General features: G+C 53.7%; 1 protein-coding gene across 11 annotated transcripts in view; it reads right to left on the bottom strand.

Moving 5' to 3' along the window:
• SYNGAP1 (synaptic Ras GTPase activating protein 1) overlaps positions 1-23,453 on the bottom strand; it is a 31,410-nt gene that overhangs the window by 5,690 nt on the left and 2,267 nt on the right. For 5 of the 11 annotated variants that reach the window (XR_005067428.1, XR_005067426.1, XR_005067427.1 and 2 more), the window contains exons 2-17: positions 22,417-22,538; positions 19,749-19,854; positions 13,626-13,717; positions 13,119-13,240; positions 11,186-11,339; positions 10,871-10,969; positions 8,822-9,448; positions 8,527-8,671; positions 8,192-8,336; positions 6,506-6,742; positions 6,189-6,390; positions 5,803-5,981; positions 5,075-5,116; positions 3,630-4,689; positions 3,077-3,250; positions 1,217-1,428 (exon numbers count right to left, since the gene is read on the bottom strand). Coding sequence is in view for 7 of the 11 variants with exons in the window: in XM_037052759.1 (XP_036908654.1) it covers positions 1,217-1,428; positions 3,077-3,250; positions 3,630-4,689; positions 5,075-5,116; positions 5,803-5,981; positions 6,189-6,390; positions 6,506-6,742; positions 8,192-8,336; positions 8,527-8,671; positions 8,822-9,448; positions 10,871-10,969; positions 11,186-11,339; positions 13,119-13,240; positions 13,626-13,717; positions 19,749-19,854; positions 22,417-22,538 (3,718 nt within the window). In the remaining 4 variants the exon portion in view is untranslated. Of the gene's footprint in view, positions 1-1,216; positions 1,429-3,076; positions 3,251-3,629; positions 4,690-5,074; positions 5,117-5,802; positions 5,982-6,188; positions 6,391-6,505; positions 6,743-8,191; positions 8,337-8,526; positions 8,672-8,821; positions 9,449-10,870; positions 10,970-11,185; positions 11,340-13,118; positions 13,241-13,625; positions 13,718-13,838; positions 17,256-17,339; positions 17,410-19,748; positions 19,855-22,416; positions 22,539-23,453 lie in introns of those variants that run through there. The other 6 variants (XR_005067429.1, XM_037052760.1, XM_037052761.1 and 3 more) reach the window with 5 other exon arrangements.

The following is a 23,453-nucleotide window of genomic DNA, read 5'->3' as shown; positions in this document are numbered from 1 at the left end:
AACTTCGGACCCCAGGGAACCCATACAGCTCTCGGGCATCCTCCTCCCCTGCCCTCATAATCCCTCCATTGTCCTTTATTCACTTCCTCTCCAGAACTTCACATTTCTCTGCTAAGGACAGATTTCTGAGACCTCTACAATCCAGACACCCGTCCCTCCACCCTCACAATCAGGACAGTGCTCTCCCACAGGCCCTCTGTGGCTGAACACCTGGCTTCCATGTCCCCCATGCTACCTCCGAGCCTGGGCCATCTCTTGTACAGCCCCGGTGATGCCCCTCAGAGGAGTCTCTACAATCACTATTACTTCAGCATTTCTCTGCCTTTGATAGAGATTCTCAAAGAGATTTCTCATAAAGGACAGCAATTATACCAGTGTGTTGTTTTTTTTTTAAAAAGTTCAAATAATACCTTGTTCTTCTAATTACCTTACTCAAAAACATTTACAATGGCCCTGGCTGGTGTAGCTCAGTGGATTGAGTGCGGGCCTGCGAACCAAAGGAGCCTGGTTCAATTCTTAGTCAGGGCACATGCCTGGGTTGGAGCCTGGTTCGATTCCTAGTCAGGGCACATGCCTGCGTTGCAGGCCAGTTCCCGGCAGGGGAAACACCAGAGGCAACCATACATTGATCTTTCTCTCCCTCTCCCCTTGCCCTCTAAGGATAAATAAATAAAATCTTTAAAAAAAACAAAAAACGTTTACAGTGGATCAAAATGAAGCTGGCTCTGGCTGGAATGAGGCCCAGGGTGTCACCCAGTTGTTGGGCGCAAAACAGTTGAGAACGTGCACAGGCTTTATCAAAGAAGGGGCGTTCCTTTTCTAATGGAACACCCTTCTAAGGCTGGAGAGGAAGGGGTGGTCTAGGATGGGATGGTCGGAGGCTGCCCTGGCCAGGGATCCCTACCCAGGTTTGAGGTGAGTATCACGGGCTGTGTTGAAAGTAATCAGTGGGGAGTCCCAGCCTAGGCTGAGTCCAGACACATAGTGACTGATGGTTGGATACTAACAGGTACATATTCCAAGGGCTTCAGAAGTTACTCTATCAGGTGAGAAGTCAGGGTGTAGTAAAGGGACACTTGCTACACTAAGCAAGAAATTTCCTCCTGTCTGGTGATGGGTTAAGTATAGGGGAGTGTAAGTTTCTAGACTTGGGGTCTGAGGGGCTCTCTCCAACCTCAAGCTTTCCCTTGCTACCCCTCCCCAGGCCGCCCCTCACCTGCCAATGATGCTCTTGATCTGTGAATCCTTCTCCACCTGCTGCTGCCTTAGCCTCTTCTCGCTCTGCTCCAGTCGGGCCTGGTACTGCATCAGGATTTTGCTGGTCTGTTCTTCCTGGGAAAGCAGCCTCCGCTCATACTCTTCCAGCTTCCGGTTGGACATGTGCAGTCGCTCCTTCAGTGAGTGGATCTCCTCCTCATACTCCTTCACCTGCCCACCGGGCACATGACCCCGCACTGTGAGAGGTGCCCTGCCCGGGCTCCAACACCCAGCCTCCATCCCTGCCTACCAAGCACAGTTGCTACTGGATAAGGAACATGCCAACCACCTCCTTCATCCCTTTCCCTGCCTGTTGATCATACATACACACCCACTTTTTTGAAGGCCCTTCCATGGAGCTGAGGATCCCTCAAAGTGGAGCATGTTCATAGACTCCCACACCCTGAGAGTATATACACGTCCTCATATGTGCACCTGGACAAATGAGGACCCATACGAGAACCTAGACAGACTCATGCACACAACTTGACTGGACTACCTAGAAATTAAACTTAAGGTAACTCCTTAGCCCCAACCCAGGCCAGAGAGCACATGGGGAAACTGGGAAGGAGAGACATTTTCTGGGGAGAAAAAAGACTCTACCCTGGACAGAGGGTGTGGATTTCAGGTGAGCCCAACCCGAGAATCTATGAATGCCTCCCTCTTGTTAATGACCCTGGAATTCTAAGGCTGGAAGAGCTCAGAAGAGTAATTTCGTCTGCCCTATTGGCTCTTAATTCTGGAGCTGTGTTCTCTAATACAGCAGCTACTAGTCACATGTGGTTATTTAAAAATTAAACTAAAAATTCAGTCCCTCAATTGCCACCAGCCACACATGGCCAATGGCTACCATATTGGACAGTGGGGATCACAGACATCTCCATCACCACAGAAAGCTCTACTACACAGTACGAGTCTAGAGCCTTCCTCAACAAAGATTCCTCATCTGAACCACAAAACAGAAAACAGTGATTTGAGAGACTCTTTTCCCATTATCTGAAGAGTGTACACACATAACCAACCTTATCCTAGAGGCTAAGAGATGTTAATTCACTACCAGCAGGGCTTAATTTTCTCATGAAGCTTGCTGAACCAAGTCCATCTAACACAGTCCCAACATTTTCCTATGTTCAAACCCCAATTCTCCCAAGTAAGTTCTCTCTGCTGCCCCAGTGGAAGCCAAACATTATCAACATTAACCTCATTCTACAGCCACTCTCCTTCAGGGTTCTTGGGGCAATGGCTTCTCTAAGGAACTCTGTGCTAAGTTATCTGTGTGTGCCCCATGGCTCTTGCTGTCTTTTGCTCTGGGCCACCACCAGCTGAGAGTCTGAAGAGTCTTTCCACACATGGGCCAATACACACACCACTTTGCAACACCAACCCTCTGTCACCTGTGCCCATGCACAGTGACTGGCTCAACCGGACACTTACAGTGTAAGTGCAACCCATGTGCTCTGGCCCAATGTATCAGCTCACACTGCTAGTAAAGTAACTTTCCTTTTCCTGAGCAGTCATAGGAGCCAGGGCTTATGTTCTTCTTGAGGAAGAACATGAAGATAAGCCTAATATATAACATGTTTCTCTCCAGATAGTCTATGATGTGTTATGACCCATAAAATAAAGAGTTGGAACTGAGTTTCAATACACTGACTGTATCTGGTCTCTCCTAATAGACTGAAGTTTTCTCAAGTGAACAAGTCTTTTTCTTTTTTTCTCATAACTATCCGATCCCGGATGCTTCCCTTGGCAATGACAAGAGCCCTTCCCTTTGGGTAAAAGGAAGGACGGGGGCTTGGGGCTGGTAGGCCTGGCGTACCCTGTCCAGCCGGCTCTCATCCATCGACTTAGAGTATTCCTTGAGCTTGTACTCTTCCCGCTCAATATGGGCACTTTCGATGTCAGCTGACAGGTGAGGCATATTGGAGACCCAGGCCACTGTCCGCTCAGAGGCTGGCATTGTGGGGTTCAGTGTGGATGGCGTCTGAGAGTGCTAAGAGAGGATGAGGTGGGGACAAATAGAGAGAGGAAAGGTGAGAGAAGGCAGGGTACATTTATAGTGAGCACAGACGAGAGGGGTCCCAATCCCAGTTCCCTGCTCTAACTCTGAGCACCTTGTGAATGCCATGCAAGTTACTCATTGTATCTCCCCTCTGACTGTGAACTCCGTGATGATAGGGATTTTTGTCTGTTCACTGCCAAATCCACGGTGCCTACGGCAGCACGTACCACATAGCAGGCACTCTGCACAAATTTATTTAACAAGTGGAAGGAGGTGAGAAAAGCGTAAATTCAGACCACAAACTATTCTACTTTCACCTCCCCAACCTATTTCCCTCTTCCCTTCTTGCCTTCCTTCCACCCTTACCTACCTGCTTGGTGATGGAGGGCTTGAGCCCCCCACCCCCTCCGCTGCCCCCGCTGCCCCCAATGCTGCCCTCCTTGCTGAGGCTCTGTTGCCGTGGACGGGCAGGGCCGTAACTTGGTTCCGGCGACTGCAATAGATTCCCGCTGGATGGCCGGGGTTTCTGGGCAGCGCTGACTGTCAACTGCTGCGACTTGCCCCTCTGCAATGGAGGTGGCTGACCCCCGCCACTGACCCCTCCGCCACTCCCACCTCCAGGCCCTGAGGGAGCAGGCCTCTGGGGACCAATGGTGATCTGGGGAGGGGACAGCATGTGCTGCAGGTTGTCCTGGAGTGAGAGCTGCCGACGAGTGAAGTCAGTACCAGAGGGTCCAAACTCATCACTGTAGCTGTGACTATGAAGGATGGAAGCGGCAGGGGGCTTGGGGACCCCTGAGGAGAGGTCCTCGCTCTTGCTATAGCCATGGAACGGGGCAAAAGTGTCCCCTGGGGGTTCTCCACCTCGATGGTGGTGATGGTGATGATGGTGGTGATGGGAGGAGGGTGGGCCATGGCCACCACCCCCTCCGTGGCCCCCTGGGGGACCTGGCCCATCAGCGGCCATGTGGAAGAGGGGGTTCTGGAAGGAGAGGGGGATGCGCAGTTGTTGGGCAGGGACACCGTCCGTGGTGACACCCATCTGGCTGAGGCGCATACCAGCCGCTGTGATGGACGAGCCACTCCCCTGGGAGAGGCGTCCAGCGGGTGCAGGCCGCAGCCCCAAGGCGGCTGTCAGGGAGGCCTGACTTGAGTGCAGCAGGTCCCCGACAGCTGCCAGATTGGATACACTGCTGCTGTTGAGGCGGCCACTGGGCCCGTCACCCTGCAGATCCAGCATGGAGACACTCTTGTTGACACTCAGCATCTTCTGCTCCGGCTCTGTGATGTCTGAGCTACTCGTGCAGTATGCTGGCGAGGAACGGGCCAACGGTGGACGGCTTACATAGAACAGGTCTTTTCCCCCACCAGGAGGTGGTGGGGGTGGTTTTTCCTTGGTTGGGGAGGGGAGGCGAGCCATGTCCATAGAGCTGTTAAAAGGGAAGGGGCACACAAGCAGGAGGTAAGGCCAAGGCTACTGGCAATTAGCCTGCTTTGGTTTGGCACAGGCCTCGGGGTGAAAAGTGGGACCTGCAGGGAAGGGCTGAGAGCTGGTGGTGGCAGCTCTGGACAGGGTAGGGAAAGTAGGAAGGGATACACGGGAAAAGGAAAGGACAAGGCCCCTTCAGGAAGGGAGTGAGGCTTAGAGAAGGGGAGAGGGGGGCAGCCAAGAAGAGGCAGGAGGGTCAAATCTGGGCAGATATGGAGGAGGTGAGGGTGCATGGAAGAGGACAGGAGAGGAGGAAGGTGAAGGCCACTGGAGTGGGAGAGGGGAGCAGAGAGGAGAGGAGGGCGGGGGAGGGGAGAGCCCCTCACCTGTTGAGGCCTCGCGCCATGAAGGACTGAAGGTCGATGGAGCTGGAGAGAGATGGAAAGAGGGGCAAGCACAGACAGAGAGGAGAGAGATGGGCAGAAGGCATGGACAAATGGAAGGAGAGGCGGGAATAGTGGAATGGATATGGTACCACGGAGGGAGAGACACAGGCAGAGGAATAAGCAGGGTGGTCATCAAAATGATGAGCAGCAGCTGAGACAAGCACTGCCCATCAGCACAGCCACGGCGGCTTGAGTGGCCCTGCTAAGGTCCAGGTGTCACTTCTCTAGCACGGGGTGGTGGCGAGGTCTGCAGGACTCTGGCAGGGGCTGAGACAGTGCTTACTTCTAATTAGTACAGAGATGTTGGAATGTTTGGATACTCCATGGCTGGTCCAACATGTGCAGGTTGAACCTCAATTCAGGGATGGGCATGGGTGAGCATGGCGACAAAGCAACTCAGTGCTGGAGACCCCGAGGCTCACAGCAAGCTGACGCTGGAGAAGCCCCTGCACTTTTCAGGGCTCCGTGTTTCTTACTCCACCTGGCTTTAAAGGGCTCTCACAGCCTAACTGCTAACTGTATCTGTCTCCTTACCATTTTCTCTGACATTTGCTTCTTTTTCCTTTCTTTTAAGCCCTATAGAGGTACACGTGGGGCCCAGTGAAATCTACTGAAAACAGAAAAGTAGGGGTCTTAGGGCACAGGTGTGGGGGTCCCAAGGTGCTCACCTGTTGAGGTCCCGCATCATGTAGCCCTGCATCTCGGCCGATGGGCCCCGAAGTACCACAGGCTGAGGCCGGGGTCGGTCGCTCTGGCGGCTTGGCTGCCTTTGGATATTGGGGTTCCTCAAAGCTGTGCTGATGTCGTTGAGGAGCCGGGGCAGTGGGCCCAGCTTCAGGAGGGCTTCCTGTAAGGGTGAGGCTTTTACCCAGGGGCTAAGTGCCCAGCCCCATGAGGGCCTCAGAGGGCGCACACGGAAGGTGTCTGAGCTGGGGGAGTGGTAGTGATACATCTGGGAGCAGGGAGGGGAGAAAATTCTGTGCAGTGGGTGGTCTCCCAGGCCACAGGAACCTCTGGAGACAAACGGGGATGAGACAAAGGGGTGTTTGCTGACCTTGCTGAGCTGGGGCAGCACCTCCCAGAGCAGAGCATGCAGTGTGGAGAGCTCGCGGCCCAAGTCGATGTAACCCTCAAAGCTACTGCTATTGGTCAGAGTGTCTAGGTTGGAGATCTCATACAGGAACTGCTGCATGGAACCCCACTCCAGCTCCAGAAACTCATTCATGAATCCTAGAAAGTCCTCCTTTGAGGTAAACCTAGCCAAGGAATCCAGAAGGTAGAGGTCACACACACACAAGGCCTAACACCCACACCTGTCTCCGCACCTCAGGAGATCCTTGCTGCCCACCCCCAGCCCGAACCTTCCCTTACTTGGAAAAGTTGGCCAAGTTCTGGATGACCTTGGCGATGAGGGTAAGGGTTCGTGAGGTCTGCTCATCTGGGTACTCCTGCATGAGCCCAAAGAGACTGGGCGACATAATGGCTGGGCAGAGGAAGCGCAGGAAGAGCGAGGCGCTGATCAGCCTGTCAGCAATGTCTTCCCGACCCCGCTCTGCGCAGCGCAATCGCCAAGATGCAAACACTTCCTTCAGCTCCCTCGGGAACACGCTGAGGGAAAAGGGTGGGGAGACAGAGAGAGAGAGAAAGAAAGAGAGAGACCGGGACTGAGCCCCAGAGACCCTCAGCTTCCAGGGAACATGCTGAGGGGGGTGGCAGGAGGTGAGGGCGTGAAAACAGGTGAGAGAGACAGGTAGGGAGGGGCTGTAGGAGGAGACAGGAGGCTGCCAGAAAAAGAGGGCTATGGCAGAAGTAACAGACAGATTAGGGGAGAGAAATGGAGGGGGAGAGAAGGTGAGGGGAGAGGACACGCAGGAGAGACAGGGGTCGTGTGAGAGAGACAAGGAAAGAAGAAAAACAGACACCAGGAAGAGACAGAGATGGGAGAGAGATGGAGGGTCACTTGAGGTACAGGGAGCTCAGACCCCCCAACCCTTCTGAACTCCAGGGAAGTGAGGCATGATCCCCAATCCCTGGAATGGCTCGAGAGCTCACTCCCTCCATCTCCCGTTCCACGGTCCACTTTAACGTTCCACTGACACCCTGACTCTGCTAAACGGAGCTCACCACTACTCCCACACCTCCAACTGGCTCCTTCTCCTGACTTCCCTGGTTCTGCCAGTGAAACCACAGGTCTTCCAAACACCAGCCTCACGGAGTCTTGAGTCATCCTGACTCCCCACAGATATGCTCCCTCCTCTCCAATCCGTTGACAACTGCCGCTGACCTTTTCCTCAGAGGGCCTTTCCCCCCACCACCCTGAGCGGGATCTGATTTCCATGCCTGGCTGCTGAACAGTAGCCCCCAACTATTCTGGACTTCATCCCCCTCTCAGCCAAAGGATTAATATTCTCAGTCATGACACTTGGCACCAGCACCATTAATGGCATCCCATGACCTAGCAATGAACTCAAACTCCTTAACCCTGCTGCTGAGGCCTTCTAGATTCTAATTCTAATCCCCTTGTCCAGACATCTCTCCCACCATTCTCCATTATGAGCCATGTGCTCCATTAAATCTGTCCTGGTTGCTGTCTCCTGAAAGTTCCCAGGCCTTCTCATATCCATGCATGTGCCTTCTTCCATAGACTTCTCCTGAAATGTCCTCTTTCCCCACCATATCCAAATATCGGAACCTGACCCAGTTTTCAAAGCCCAGCCCAGCCCAGGGGGTACCTCCTCCACGAACCCTTCCCTGCTTTATCTCAAAGCTCTGCCTTCTCTGACCTTATGTTACATTGGTGGTGGGAGAGGGGGACACCTTCACTTGGCACTTAACACACCCTACAGCTGCTTTGTGACTTTAATGCATCTAACTTGTCCCTACTCATCCTGACGCAGGTCTTCTGAAGGCAGAGGTCAGGCCCTATTTTACAGCACCCCGCACAATGCTTTGCCCATAAGTGGTCCTCAGTCCTCTTTGAGGATGGACAGATGGATGAACAGATGAACACATATCTCCCCCGACCCTGGCCCCGCAACCCAACGTTCCCAGTCTCACCAATGAGAGTTGACCACCTTGCACAGGGCCAACTCACAGCACATTCGCAGGTTGGCCTGGTGCTCTGCCAGACTGGACGCCGTGCACTTGATGGGGTCCACCTCACAGTTCTCCTCGGACTCATACAGAGCACGGATAAATTCCCCTGCAGGGGGAGCACAACAGGGGTGATCACACCCTCCACCGGCAGGGACAGGGGCTGTTGGATTGGGAGAATCTAAGAACCAAGTGGCTGGAAGCATAAAGCCTGAGGGAGGGTGGACTTGGGGTCTGAAGTAGCCAGGTTCAGGGCTGGGGTAAACATCTGGTAGGTTTAGGAAGAAGGTGGGCCATACCAATGGCATCCTTGAGGTATTTCTGACCAATCAGTCTCATGTACTCTTCTATGGCTTTAGTGGCGAGCGTGTTCTCGCGGAATATGAGATGCTCTCGTTCCATGAACCGGTCCACCTCCGACATGGCCATGTCTGAAAGGAAGTCCTGAAGCCCGGGAAAATCCAAGCATCAGCCTCAAGACTAAAGTGCAAAGTACCACCCAACCTCAAGACGAAAGTGCCCTATCCTCACTGTACACTCCCCCAAGGAAGTGCCCACTCCAAGGTCAACTTTTTCTGAGGGTACAAAACTCACCTTGGCCTTGCCTGTACTCTGCAGGATGTGAACCAGTGCACTGGCTACCTCCTCCTTGCCTTTGACATTCAGGGCGGGCTCCAATACTGCACAGAGCATCCGATAATGGTTGGTGACATACTCTGCAAACTCCTTATACAGCTCCATGGGCAGGATGCTCATTGTCTGGTAGCGCGCTTTCAGCCGCACAGCCGGGCAACCTCCTTTGCCCTTGCCCCCTGAACCACCCCCCGAGCCCCCTCCCCCTCCAGAGCCCCCCATTCCCCCAGAACCCCCGCTGCCTGTTGGCAGGGTGACGGGGTACCACTGCTCTGTGAAGTGGCGCCCAGCTAGGGTGGCCACAGGCACAGTCACCAGGCCGACATAGCCTGCCTTGTCCTTCTTGCGCTTTTTGTCTGAGTCACGGTACAGATGTAGCCGCAGGGCACGGACTGCTGGCAGGTTGTTAAACTCGAAGTGCTCGCCCCAGAAGACGGTGTCCCCTGAGGCTGAGCGAGGCTTGGAGGTGGTACGCGCATACAGCATGTCATCCAGGCAGAGCTCACAGTAGTACCGCTTCTTGGGGGGCAACTCCCGGGCCTCTATGATCCACAGCTTCAATACATTGTCCACCCGGCGACTGTTGTCCTGGCATGGTAGGGTGGGCATGGCGGAGAAAGTGGGAGGGGAGAGAGACAGAGACATCAAAAGACAAAATACAGCGAGAAAGGGAGGCAGAGTATCTGAGACAGAAATCATAAAGCTGAGAAATTCATGTTCACTTGGAACCTTTGAATGTGACCTTATTTGGAAACAGGATCCTTACAGATATAGTCACTTGAGAAGTGGTCATACAAGATTAGCGTGGGCCCTAGACTCCATGACTGGTGTCTACATGGAAAAGGAGATTTGGAAACCAGAGACACAGGTAGAGAAGACGGCCGTGTGAATTCTGATGGCGGCAGAAACTGGACAGAGGCAGCTCAAGTCAAAGAAAGCAAAGACCCCTGAGCAACCAGCCACCAGAAACTCTGAAGAGACAAGGAAGGATTCTTTCTAGAGCTTCAGAGGAAGCAAGACACTGCCAACATCTTGATTTTGGATTTTTACTCTCCTGAACTGTGAGAAAATAAAGTTCTGTTGTTTTAAGCAGTCCAATTTGTGATAATGTGTTACTGCAGACCTAAGCAACTGATACAGGTAGCTTATACATCAGACAATGGAATCAGTGTGGAGAGGGATTTTAAAGCTAGAATAATAAACCAAAGATACTAAGGTAGAATGGGATGGGGAGAACTGGAAAGTCCTTCAAAGACAATCAGAAGTTAATTAAAAAAAAAAAAAGATTTGCATAAATACAGGGAGGCTATACAGTTAATGTGAAAAGGGTATGGAGAAACACAACTGGCCATCAGACCTTCATGAGGCGGAGGCAATGCTGCACCCTGAAAGGAGCAGGGCTTAGGTCGTGTCCGGCATCTTGGGTCTAGTTCTTTAAGAAGAGCCCTGAGAAACAAGGGCTCCCCCAGAAGAGGGCCACGGGGACTGTATGTCACTGGAAAATGGGATACATGGTACAGCTGATGGGATGGGGAGCATTTCTCCCTGGAAATATAGTCTGGAGAAAAACAGATTCATACCATTTGTGAGCCAATGGAACCTTAGAGATCATGGGGCTCGACTCCATTCCCACCAGTTCTACAGAGGGAAAGCCAAGATCTGGAGGCCTGGCCGCCTGACAGTTGTACGTGTCCTACAGAAACGCTGTAAGCAGGGACTGGGCGGCCCCCGTCAGGGTATTGGTGGAGCATTTCTGCTTGCAGGGTAAGACAGACCAGAGGACTTCAGGAGCCCCACCAACTCTAAATCTATGATTTCCATAGCAGGGAAACAGATCATGAGGTAGAAAAAGGGAAAAGAAATGAGGGACTCAGAGAAAAATGGGGGTCACCTCTTGCTCATCCAAGTCCCCTCCACCTCAGTTTCCTCTTTTCCCGAGTCTCACCTTCCCCCCAGGCCCCTTGATTCCCCGGGGCCTGACCTTTGCCTTGCCCCCTACACTCCTAATACCTTGTTTGGTTTTACCGCCCTCTGTAGATTCTCAATCCATTTGTCCCTTTCGGCTGCAGAACGACAGGCAAAACATTTTGTTCCTGATGATGTTGTTACCTAGAGAGGGGTGTGGAATGGAGATGGGCTGAAGAGGGGAAGTGATTCCTAAGGACTCGAGACTGTACCACCATCTCTTCCTCCCTGGCCTTCTTCCCAGCCCCTGAGGTTTCAGTTTCCTCAACATCCCCACCTGTGCCATTTTCTCGAGGCCTCTCTGTCCTCAACCTCCATCACCCTGCCCTACAGTCCTCCCCAGCACACCAGACCCAGTACCTCAAAACAGAACTCCTGACCCAGGATGGAGCTGTGCACTGGCTTGATAATGGAATCTTCATCCAAGTTGAGCTCCAAGGCCTCGGCTGCACTGCTAGGACTCAGCAAGGACTCATGAGAGTGTGACTCCTTAAAGCTCTGCATCAGCCGGGCCCTAGCAAGTGGGAGGTTCAGGAGAGAGGATCAGGGTCCCCACTCTCCTTACACACCAGGGCCCACATCATCAATCTGACTCCAGGACAGAGGCTCAGAGAAAGCACCTCCTGAACCCCCTTCCCACAGAGACACAGAAAGAAACCAGCCTATCCCTGTGGAAGGACGTGAGAAACTAGAACCCTTAAAAAAAACCCTGACCCCTAATTCACACCTAAGGGATTGTGAGAACTGGGGATACCTAAGAATATCTCAACCCAGAAATGGACCATGGCAAAGAAAAAAAGGAGACCAGGTAGGGCTGGGACACTTCTAGGTGGGACTTCCAGGTGACCTCCAAAATCCAAAGCCTCAACATAAGGAAGACAAAATACAGGTAAAGAGCCAAAAGTGCAAAGATGTCTGTCTGGGCCTGGCACACAGCTAGTATTTACAACACTTACCAATTCAAAGAATGAATGAAGAATGAATGAGGTAAAGGGACAAGCTTTAGCAAAATTGGGGTTTGTGGTAACTTGTTACAGCACCCAAGGAAATTCAGAGGGGAAAATGACAAGAGACAGGAGAAAGCTGTGGGCAGAAAACTGAGAATGGAAGAGAATGAAAATGGGGACTGGGGAAGAAGAGAGCTTGGTCAAGCAAAAAAAAGGGGGAGACAAAGACATGTGCAGAAATACAGAGGAAGGGGGAAGGTGAGGAGGGGTGGCAGGAGAGGTGGGTGTGGGAACAGAGATGGGAGACTGGTGAAGAAATAAGGGGGAAAGCAGAAGATAAAGGGCTGAGGAATGGGGGACGGGGACACAGAACACAGGAGCAGGACAGTGAGCACTATGAAGATGGCTAGGGGATGAGGAGTAGAGAGCAGTAGGAAAGCGGGAGGGGGAGCTCGGGTGTGGGAGCCTCCGTGAAGCTATTTATAGCAGCCCCGTCATCTCCAGCTCCACTGCCGTCAGCGCCACGCTCCCCCGGCCCCCCCCCCCCGCCCCCACGGCCAGGAATACCATGCCCTCACCCCCCACCACTACCAGTCCCAAATCCAGCTCTGGTGACACTGGAGGGGGGAGGGGAAGGTGTGACTCACCTACCCCCAGCTCCCTACCTGCCCAATCCTGGGGGTGGCCAGACATGGGGGGGGCAGGGTTCTTCCTGGGGACTGACTGGGTGAGGGGAAAGCCCAAAGAGAGACCCCAAGAAGCCAGCAATAAAAGCAGACATCAGATGTCCCTCAATTCCAGCCTGCACTCTGGACTTCTCTGAGGACTGCCTCCTCACGCTTCAGTCCCTGGATTAACCCCATAGCCTCCTCTCCCCAGCCCACCAGTCTGTCCACCTGTGCCAGCCTCCCCATCCCTGTCATGCTCTCAGCTGTCCCTTCCCTCACCCATTAGTATCTGTCAGCCCCAGCCCTGCTCCAACCTGGTGCCCTCCCCTCATACCCTCCTAGCTACTACATCACACTGCTCCTCTCCTACCAAGCCCCACCCCACCCCACCCCAATTCCCTCCTGGCTCCGCCACTCCTTCTCTGTCCCTCCATATAGCTCCTTCATTCCTTGGCTGGAGCCTACCTTCATTGGCCAGAAGAGTCCCTCCTTGGCTTCAACTTCACTCTCTTTCCTACCTCTCTGCTTGTCCTCTTCCTGTCCGGGCTTACCCCATTAACATCCCACAGCCAAACTGACGCCTTCAACCTCGGTACTCAGATAACCCCCCATTCCTCAATCTCACTGTACAGCCTCCTCTACTGCAACCAACTCATCCCTCCCACTTTTGCCCTGTACCGGTCATGATCAGCACTTCGGAAGCGAGGCAGGATCTGGCGAAAACTGCTGGTCCGGTCAAGTTTGGGTTGTGACTTCGTGCGTTTGATGGAGCTTTTTAGCCTCCGGCTCAGGAAGCCTTGCTGGGGGGCAGGAAATGGGGATAAGGGTGGGTTGGGGCAGGGTCAGTTCTACCTACTAAGCCCTCAGCTGGTAGAAGCCCTGGCTGGAGGTGGGATGGGGGGAAAAGGGAAGTCTTTAGAGGTAAGGAAAGGCAGGTAAGAACCCTGCTACCAGTTCATCTTCCTTTGCCCCCACAGGTACAAGTGTGCACACATCAGCTTCTGAAGGTGGGAGGGCTGGTCTGAGAAGCAGGGAGGGCAGAGCAAAGGAGGAACCAAAGAGGTGAGGAGTCCGTCTCTCTCTCCCCCGTGCCGCTCCTACCCCTTTCCTCAGAATTCTGGGGCTCCAGCTGGGAATGGAAGGGGGGACCCAGCTGAGCCACATTTAGCAGGCATCTTTACTCACCGAGGGCCGGAAGGGTGCAGCGGGGGCGGCCTCCATGCTGTACTGCTTTCCCCCTGGGACGCTCTTCCTCCTCGAGCGACCCAAGTGGTATTCTGGAGGGAAGGAAAGGGCCAGAGGGAAGTTGGGGAGGGGTTCACTGTCAGTTCAGGTCTCCAGCCCTGGCCCCAGCACACTCACCCACCTCCCTCTGTCCCTCACTCCAGCCTCACCTACCCCCCGGAAAGCAGCAGGAAGAGCAGCGGCGGCTGAGAGGCTGGCGGTGGGAAGAAAGGGGCAAGGAACCCGAGCCAGAGCCCCCAGAGGGGGACGGTGTGGGGGGCCTTAGGCCCATGACTGGGGCTGGCAGTCAGCAGAGGGGCATGGCTAGAGGGTCAGTAAGACCCAAATAATGAAGAACACAGATCCACGGAAGATAGGTCCTCAGTGCCCACCCCCCCCCCAAGAAGAGGCTAGCTGTTGGGGGGGTGTTGGGTTAAGGTCATCGCCCATAAGTAGGCTTTCCTCTTCCCTCAGCTGGGCACATCTTGTACCTGCCCCCTTCCTCCTGGAACCCCTGTCTGTCTGGAGGGCCAGTGCTGCCTCCCATGACCCCCTCCCTGGACTGGAGGGGGAAGTCTTGGAAGAGACAGGTGAGGGAAGAAGCCTGAGGACAGAAAATTAAAGGAAGGGCCAGGTCGTGGGGAGGGGAGATGGGGGCTGGTTCCACTTGCACTGCAGTGGCAGGGACTCAGAAAGGAAGGAGTGAAAAGGAAAAGATTAAGATGCAGGGGAGTGGGGAAAATGGGCAGTGGGGGTTGGGGGACTCCCAAGTGAGGGCTGGGAGAAGAGGAGGAGGGGAGGTGAATGCAGATGAAGCTTAGGACTGCCAAGAGTCTAGAGGGGTGGCAGCTCAAAGGAGAGAAGCAGAGGCTCTGCTGGCAGGGAATTTAGAGGGGCGAGGGGCTAGATGAGAATGGAAGTGAGGGATGCCAAGCTCCGGCTCCTGCTCCAGAATGGCTGCCCAGGCCTGGGCTCCCCCCTCAGTCCCACAGTCACCACTGCAGCCAATGGGGGGGCAGGTGCTGCATCAGGGGCGGGGCTACCATCTCCAGGGCAACAAGAAGCTACAGGCTGGAGGGGGTTGGACCGGAAGGGCTGCCAGTTAACCCTCTAGATTCCAAAGCAAGGGAGGGCCATAGCTACTATTTCTTCATGCCTGCTTCCAGATTTGCAAATTGCCCTAGAATCAGTCCCCAGGTTCCCTTTGCCTCTAAAACCTAAGTGTTAGGAGGTCTGCACACAAAAATGTGGATCCCGTGAAACAGGAGCCCTTGTCAGTCCCTCAGGAATACAAGTAAAGCACAGAAACATGTATTGAGCTGTGGGGGTACATAGATATGGGAACCACTATGCAAAACTAAATAGGGATCTAGGTGCTTAGAAGGTGTACAGACAACTGTGGGCACAGGGGTGCTGCCGATCCACGCATGGCCCGAGTCCCTCGGGCAAGCAGGTAGGCAGCACATTACAGAAATGAACATTTAACCCCGAGACGCACACACGATCATGATACATGCTCAAGCACACCATGCTCTTGGCCACATCAAGGTGTCTCCGAACCCCACAAGCACAAACATCTTTCATTCACATGGAAAGTAAAACTACAGCCACTCTGTCTCAGAACAGCCCCTTCCCCTCCTTGCCCCCTTCCCTGATTTCAAACAGGCATCTGTGATTGCCACCAGGACAAAGAAAAAACAAGGAGTAAATGTGTTCATTATCCTCTGGTTATACACTCCACAACACACATAAAGGCTCAGGATATCTTTGTCCTAGCCTCTGCATTCCTCAGGTATGCTGTCTCACTCTCATTCCAGGGAATCTAGCTCGGCCATTATTTTCAGAAGAAAGATCCGCTAATAAAGGCATAAAGTCTAACTTTAAATGCACTAAAATTTTGCTTTGGAACTAAAGAGTTAAAGGAAAGAAAAGTCACTTGCTAATTGGTTCTTGGAAGTAATATAACCTTCCACATATGACCAGGAACTAAGATGCATGAACTCTCACCTAAGTCACAGGTACACAGAGGCCACATACATATATGCTTACAAAGGCTCACTGCCACAAGAGTCAAAGTAGCAGAAACACACAGGAAAAGGGGGCAGAGAGACAAAAATCCAGTTCATTCTGGTGTCAGTGCTGCATGCAGTGACACGTATAGAAAGCATAGCACACACCCGTGTACATGCACACAGCAAATCCGATTCTCGTACATTGTGATCCTGGGTCTCCATGTCCCATCCCTGGCACGACGTATACAGGCATGCACACACATAACAGCCACCTACACAGACCCGTAACACAGGCATTGTGCAAACACCCACACATGTATACACCCTATATACACACACAATTGCTCTCACACGCACGCACAGCAAGAGCTTGAACTCCTGCCTCTTCAACCTCTTAAATCTTGCCCACCCACAGAATCTCCCCCTGCCTTGCAGTCCCCTAAATACAGAACCTTCTCTTTGGCCTTTCTTCCTTATCACACCCAGCTGGCAGCTTTCATGGGGAGCCAGGAGAGTGAGGTTGGCAGAGAAGGGTAAGAAACAGAGTTGAAAAGAGAGCAGAGAAATAGAGGGCAGAACACTTCACTGGGGACAGGAACCTCTAATGACAGTCCCCACTGTGACATGCCTCACTATGAGCCAACCTGAGTGGCCTCCCCTGATCATACAAGGCCTACATGAACCAATGCCTTCTTCTATCTTCCTACTTCCTTCTCTCAGAGATCACTTTACCAAACGGTCTGACTTCCCACCCACCACCAAGTCTCCCGGGGGCCCCTTCTCCCACTGTCACCACCCAGTTCCCATCCTAAACTCTTTTTAGCCTCTCTGCTCTCTTCCAAATCTGCTCGACTGTCTTCCAGATTTGCAGACTCCAGCTACTCTTTCTCCCTGGCTCTCTTTTCTCCTCTCCAAGCCTCTCACATTCCTCTTCTCCCTCTTTTTCCCCTCTTTTCCTCCCTACCTCACTTTTCCCTTTGGGCTTTTCTGTCCCTACTCCTCCACCAAGTAGGGGCTCACATCTGCCTAGGCCAAAGGTGTTTCATACAGAATAGGATTCCAAGGAACATCCCCACCCCCACTTGCACACCAGACACACCCTGGACACCCATGCTGGGACTGACACACATACCCAGATCAGTGATGGAACACACATGCAAAGACACACACCTGCCACCAGGGACACAGAAAATCCTGCTCATGCAACCACATACATCCCCACACACAGGAGACTGACCAGAGGTGAGCCCCAGCTAAGGACATACATGCTCAGGGTCAAAGTTGACATGTACCAGTATGGTCACCGACTGCCCCACAAGCCAGTGGCCAGTCCAGCAGCTCCCTAGACAGGAAGGGGACAGAGGCAGGATAAGACAGGACAGGTTTGCACCACTTGGCTGGATGCACATGTGTGCAAGAGTAACTGGGCCCCTATGTGCACATGGCACCGACACACACGGGACATGAGTATGGGCACAAACACAAACGTGGGCACAAGCACAAACGTGGACACAGAAGCTGCCGCCTCCACAGAATCGGGACTCCAGGACCATCCCACACCAGCCGCCCACGCGCGCACGAGACCCTAACCCCCCATGGGCCAAGACGGGTCTCCAAACACCCCAACGCCCCCACGGACCTCCACTGCCCCCACTCCAGTTACCATAACTCCCCCCACTCGGAAGATGCAGCGAAAACATGCGGAGGGAGCAGCTGCCACCGCCGCCGCGGCGGCTTCCTCACCTCCTCCCCAATCCCACGCACACGCGCACCTTCACCCCCGCGCACCCCCCACACGCGCTTCCTGTCCGTTCGGCCCCGCCCTTACCTTGCACCGCCTGGGGGGGCGTCCGAGGGGCGTCCCAGGTGGGGGAGGGGCCCCGCCCCTGCGCGGGGGGAGGGGCGGGGTGCAGCAGGAGAGGGGGCGGCGCGGCCCCGTTCCAACCACCCAGCGCGGTGGGGGCAGCGGCGGGTCCCGGGACTGCCGGGACAGCCGCGCGGTGACGGCCGCGGAACGATTCCTTCCGCCGCCGCTACCGCCGCTGCAGCCGTTGCCCGGGCCCCGCCGCCGTTGCTAGGCGACCGATGCTGCCGTGGCCGCCTCTGTCACGAGCCCCGTCGCCCGGAGACAGCGCGAGAGACGCAGGAGGGGGCGAGGGGACCCCCCAAAACCAACCGGGCCTCCCACTATCCCCTCCAAGCAGTACCCCCCCAAGCCAAACTGCGGAGGGAACGAGGGGCGGCGGCTCCACCCAACAGAGGAGGAGCCCTGGATTCCAATGCCCCTCAAAGGTCCGACGACCTCTCCTGGGCTTGAGCCTCCACAGCCCCAGCAGATATCTTCGCAGACCCAGGCCCCTAGGTCCCCAGGTCCCCTGCATATCCTCCAAGCCCTTTGCACTTTCCACATCCTCCTGAAAACCGCAAAGAGCTATCAACTCTTTCACTAAGCCTTCCCCCCAAATATATATACCCCTGGGAGACCTGGGCCTCCAGGTCTCAACCCCTACTGAACCCCAACTCAACAACCTCCACATACCATCTCCAAATCCAAACACACATGGGTGCCTCCCCATGGAGGCTCACACTAGACCCCAGACACTGAGGACTCAGGGGAAAGAGAACGATAGGGAATATGTGAGCAGAGAAACCAACCACTGGACATATGAAAAATATGTCCCATGAGCACGTGATCATTCCGGCCTGGACACACAGGTATTATTCACACGTGCACACAAACCTTTCCCAGACATGGACATGACATACACACAGATGTAACAGACACACACATTATCTATATCCAATCCACCACTACCACCACCACCACCACTTGGCTCTGCCTCAGAGATGTACTACCCCCACACACCCAGGGTCAGAGGTTTCCATGACAATGACACATGTCCCCAGCCATCCACCCACCCAGGGTCTCAGAGCTGGCCCCCAAGGGCACTGAGGCCTGGGCCTATCAGAAGAGGTCTGAAGGGGAGCCAAGGGACAGAGACAGGCCACTGGCTCTGGAGGAAGAGAAACTGAAAGCCCGAATGCCTGAGGGGAGGAGAACTGGTGGAAGAAAGGAGTCACCAGGGGTGGCGGGGTGGGGGGCGAGGGTTGTGGAGAAGATGGAGGCCCTGGATCCTTGGTCCTGGAAGGGGAAGGAATGGTAGGGGGCAGTGAAAAGGGGGTTTCGGGGGCGGGGCTGAGGGTGTCTCTCTGCACCTTGGCTGCAAATCTGTGTTCTCTGCCTTCAGCTCCCCTCACTGTTCCCATGGAAACCTTTTAAGTGAACTTCTCAGGAAGACAAAAATCTTTTTTTAAATGACTAAAGAGGGGGGTGGAAGGGGGCAGAAAGAGGGAGGGAGGCGAAGAGGCAGATGGAGGAAGAAAGAGAGAGAGAGAGAGAGGTGGAGAGACAGACTGAGCAGCTTTACAGACAGAAAGGAGACGACATGGGTGGGGGGTCTGATGGCATCCCACTGGAAGCAGGGCAGAGAGACAGAGGAATCAAGAGGGACAGAGAAAAATAAGAGAAATCTGGAGGAAAGAGAAAAGAGGTAATGGAATTGTAGGAGAAAGAAGCAGGTGATGAGAAGTGGAAAAGGGGGCAAGAAAGGAGAGGCGGCCTAGAGCCCAGGTCCGAAAGAAGAATCAGGAACGCGGGGGTGGGGCAGGGGTGGGGGGAGGGCAGGAACTAGGTTATTCTCTCCAAGATCTCAGACCAAGGGAGGCGTAAGGATGGGAACAGTCTAACAGGAAGCTAAAGATCTAAGTAGACTATTTTTACAAGCACCAGGAGAAGTCAAACTTCGCTGCTGGAGAAGAAAAGGGAACGAAACAGAGCAAGGACTGTCACCCGCAGCCCGGTCCCGCTCCGGATCCCAGGGGAGGGCGCCTTCTCCTCCCAGGCTCCAACTCTTAGGATGTCTCCAGACGTCCAACTCCAGACTGTCTCCACCTCCTCCCAGCCAGAGACTGCTCCTTCAGTTCCCCTACTTTCCCCGCCCCAGCAGCCCCGTCCACCTTCAGCCCTCTCCCTGCGACTGTCCGGCGCACCAGAGCTGCTCGGCCGCCGTACCATGCTCGCCGTGGGGCCGCCCCTCCACCGGCACGGAGACAGTGCGTCTCAGCAGTTTGTTGCGGCTGGACTCGCTCCTCCGGTCCCGGATCAGAAGGGGGTGTATCTAGGGGGATTCGGGGTATGTCAGAACTCACCACCCGGGCCCTCCCACCTCTCCTTCCCCCGCCAAGCAGGCCGAACCTCCCCTTCCACCAGGCCTACTCACCTTCGGCCCCTGCCCCACCACAGTCTAAGTGTCTCTGGGTGAGTCAATTTCTCTTTCCTCCCTCTCTCCGTCACTCCCTCCAGTCCCACTTTCCTCCCTTCTCCCTCCATTTCTTTGGAAACATCTTCCAGGGAATTCTCCCAAACCCTACTCAGTTCTTCCGGGAACCCTCCAGGAGTTTGCTACTCCCCAGTCCACTTTCCTCTTGACCTTCAAGTCCTCCATTCTCCTGCTTTAATCCCAACCTCCAACCTCCACCCCCCACCCCCATCCCCTTCCCTTCTTCCGTGCCTGTCACAGGGGTAGCAGAAGCTGCATTTATAATCAGGATCCACAGCTTGTCTCCCTCCCACGCCGGGCTTGTGGCCAGACCGGGACCCAACCTCCCCACACCCCAGAAGGCCTGGTCACCCCTTCCCACCTTTCGTCTCCCTCGCCCCTTAACTCAACCTCTCCCACTTCCCTTCTTCCCTTAAGCCATTACTTCTCCCTGAGCCTCATCTCCATCACCCCTTTGCCACCTCCTTCCCGACTGCCCCCTCTCCTGAGCCCTCAATCTCCTCCACCCCACTAGTCCCCAGCCACAGTTTCACAACCCATGTAGTTCTTGCCTCTGGTGGCCCTACACATTATTCATTTTCCCAATTCTACCCCGCACTTCCTTTCTATTGAACTCTGACCACTCCTGTTGCCCCTCAGCTTGCTGGCCACTGGTCACTTCAGTCCCCTCAACTTGTCCCCATCTCTCTCATGCCTTTATTACCCCATCCATTGTCCTCCCTCTTCATCCTCACATCTCACAACAGTCCCCACACTTATTGGTTCTGGTTTTCCCAATTCATCCTACAGACCCCAAACCCTTGGTCAAGACTGGTGACCACTAGTTGAGTCACTCACATGTCCCCCAAAGCCTAAACTTTGACTACCCAAACCACCTCCCCCTTTAAGTCACCATCCTTTCCTAGGTGCCTTGACTTTACTCCAAGGTTTGAAACCTCTCTACCTAGCGATCTCTCCACACTCTCACTTGCCCCCTTCAGTTCTCTCAAAACCCTGGTTAACCCCAACTCCAAATCTAACCACAATCTCCCCAATAGCTTTTTTTAAAAAAAGTTATTTATTAATTTTAGAGAAAGGAAGGTGAGGAGAGAGATAAACACCCATTAATGCACTCATTGCTTGTATGTGTCCTGACCAGACATCAAACCTACAACCCTGGCATATAGCTCCAGCCAACTGAGCTATCCAGCCAGGGCCCCAACAGCTTTTGGGGCTCATCTCACTATCTCTCTGGTCTCATAGGCTACCCTGTCACTCCCCCAAGCCTTGACCAATGTGGCTTGGTTGGGCATTGTCCTGTAAAACAAAATGACACTGGTTTGATTCCTGGTCAGGGCACATGCCTGGGCTGTCTATTCAGTCCCCAGTTGGGCATGTACGAGAGGCAACCGATCAGTGTTGCTCTCCCTCTTTCTTTCTTTCCCTCTCTCTAAAAATTAAAATAGTAATAAAGGTGGCCCCCCAAATCACCCTACTCCCTGAATCATACCCCTGGGCATCAACCCTTCATATTGGCATCTCCTTTTTCTTCTCACGGACCCTCCACTGCTGACCCAGCTCCCAAATCTGAACTATACTCCTCTGGCTCTCTAATCATGCTGCATGACTACCATGTCCCACAGAACCCTCTGTTCATTTCATGTATTTCGTGCTCTGGCTAGTCCCTACCCCTAACTCAATATTCTTACTCTTTTAGACAACTTCCCATACTTCCAGTTCCCCTCATTTCCAGGCCTCTCCTCCCTTATATTCCTTCCTGATGTCCCTGGTAAAAGCCCTCTCGATGTCTCCCTAAACCCTGATCTCAGGTACCTTCCCAGTCTTCCACTCTCTCTGCCAAGATCCACTGACCTCCGTCATCTTTCCTAGGACCCCCAGCCCCTTCCCAGTTTCCCAAAGACCCCACTGTCCCCTGCCTTTTCTCTGAGTCCCTCAGCCCCCCCCTCCCTGCACTCCACCCCGTGATGGAGAAAGGACTGGGAGTGGCGAGTGATGGGTCTTGCTCAGTGGGGAAAGAGGAGGGGCCCCCAAGGCTCACCTTAAAGGCGATTCCCTCCAAAGCAATCCCCATTTCTTCACCCTTCAGTTTATTGTTCCCATCCTAACCTATCCCATGCAGGCAGGTGAAAACAGGAAGCATCCCCAAATCTTCAGAACCACATCGCCTCCCCAATACTGCACGTGGCCCTCAAACACCCCCTAACAAAGGTGAGAGAATGCTTGCCCCTTTCCACATCCCAACCCAAATCTCAATGTCCACCCTCCTCTCACCACTTGAAAATGTCACTTTGTCTGCCTTCTCTGTCTCTTGCCCTTTTACTACTGTGAATTTTCCTTCTTTTTCTCTACATTCTCCCATGCTACCCAATGGTCATTTTTCAGCCTTCCCACCCTGCTCACCTCGTCCTCATCCAGCATGAGAAGCTGGTTCCCCGAGATGATGCAGAACCGAGGGTTCCAACCAGGACGATCATATGGGGAATGGACGTATTGGGTTCGGTGCATAGGGGGTCCCCGTACATCTGGGGAATAGAGACACACAGAAACAGTAAGGGGAGATTCTATGCATTTGGAAGACAGAGGCCTAAAATTGTGAGGGCCCACAAAGTGGGAGAAGGAGATCCCTCCTGCCTTGAGATAACAGATGGGGTTGAGGCACCTGGGAACTTTAAAAGAACAGAAGATAAGCCTCTATATCTGGGGAAAAAGAGGGACAGGAATCACACCACAGAGCCCTATTGACCTGAGGGAATAAACAGGAAGGGTGGCTCAGGAAAAGGAATTATATCATGACAGAGAAGGTGCAACTTTGGAGGCAGAAAAAGGTGAAGCTCTCCATCCACTTCAATAAAAATAAAAAGGTAGAGGGCAGCAAAACTGGCAGAAGGAAAACACAGACAGGTTGATGGCAGGTATCTGGGAAGAGGGAGGGCATCCAAATAACTGAAGAAGATGAACTTGGAAGGGGTATGACCCACCTGCAAGAGTAAGAGGAAAGCTACACAGCTGTGGGGAAGAAGGATGGGAGTGTAGGAACAAGTGGGTCCTAAGATTCTGAGAGCTAAACATCTGGAAAAGAGAGTGAGGGAGCTTACTTCTTCAGAGTCAGGGATATGAGTGGGCCTCCCCTCCTGCCCCTCCTCTATCCTTGCTCCCTCCTCTCCTAGTCCAACCCTGCTCATCCTTTGGGTTCTTCAGATGGTAGAGGGTGGATGAGTCTTGTGAAGGGGCTGCGAGTGAGGAGGTAGGAAATATGTCCTTGTTTAAGTGGAGACTGAATTGATCTCTTCTCCCACTTCATGCTCAGAGATCAAAGATTCAATAACCCCCCTCTCCACCTAGTCTCCATCGACAGTGTGGAAGCCAAGTCCAAGGACATAGGAACCTTCCCAAGGTCCAGTGAGGAGCTTGAGAAAGAAAGGGGAGGAAAGAATGGA

The sequence above is a fragment of the Sturnira hondurensis genome, unplaced genomic scaffold (assembly GCF_014824575.4).
Source record: "Sturnira hondurensis isolate 20B ecotype Veracruz unplaced genomic scaffold, ASM1482457v3 Scaffold0007578, whole genome shotgun sequence".
In the NCBI taxonomy this organism is placed as follows: domain Eukaryota; kingdom Metazoa; phylum Chordata; class Mammalia; order Chiroptera; family Phyllostomidae; genus Sturnira; species Sturnira hondurensis.
Note: the sequence above shows the minus strand (reverse complement) of the source record. Positions and strands in the feature narration are given on the sequence as shown.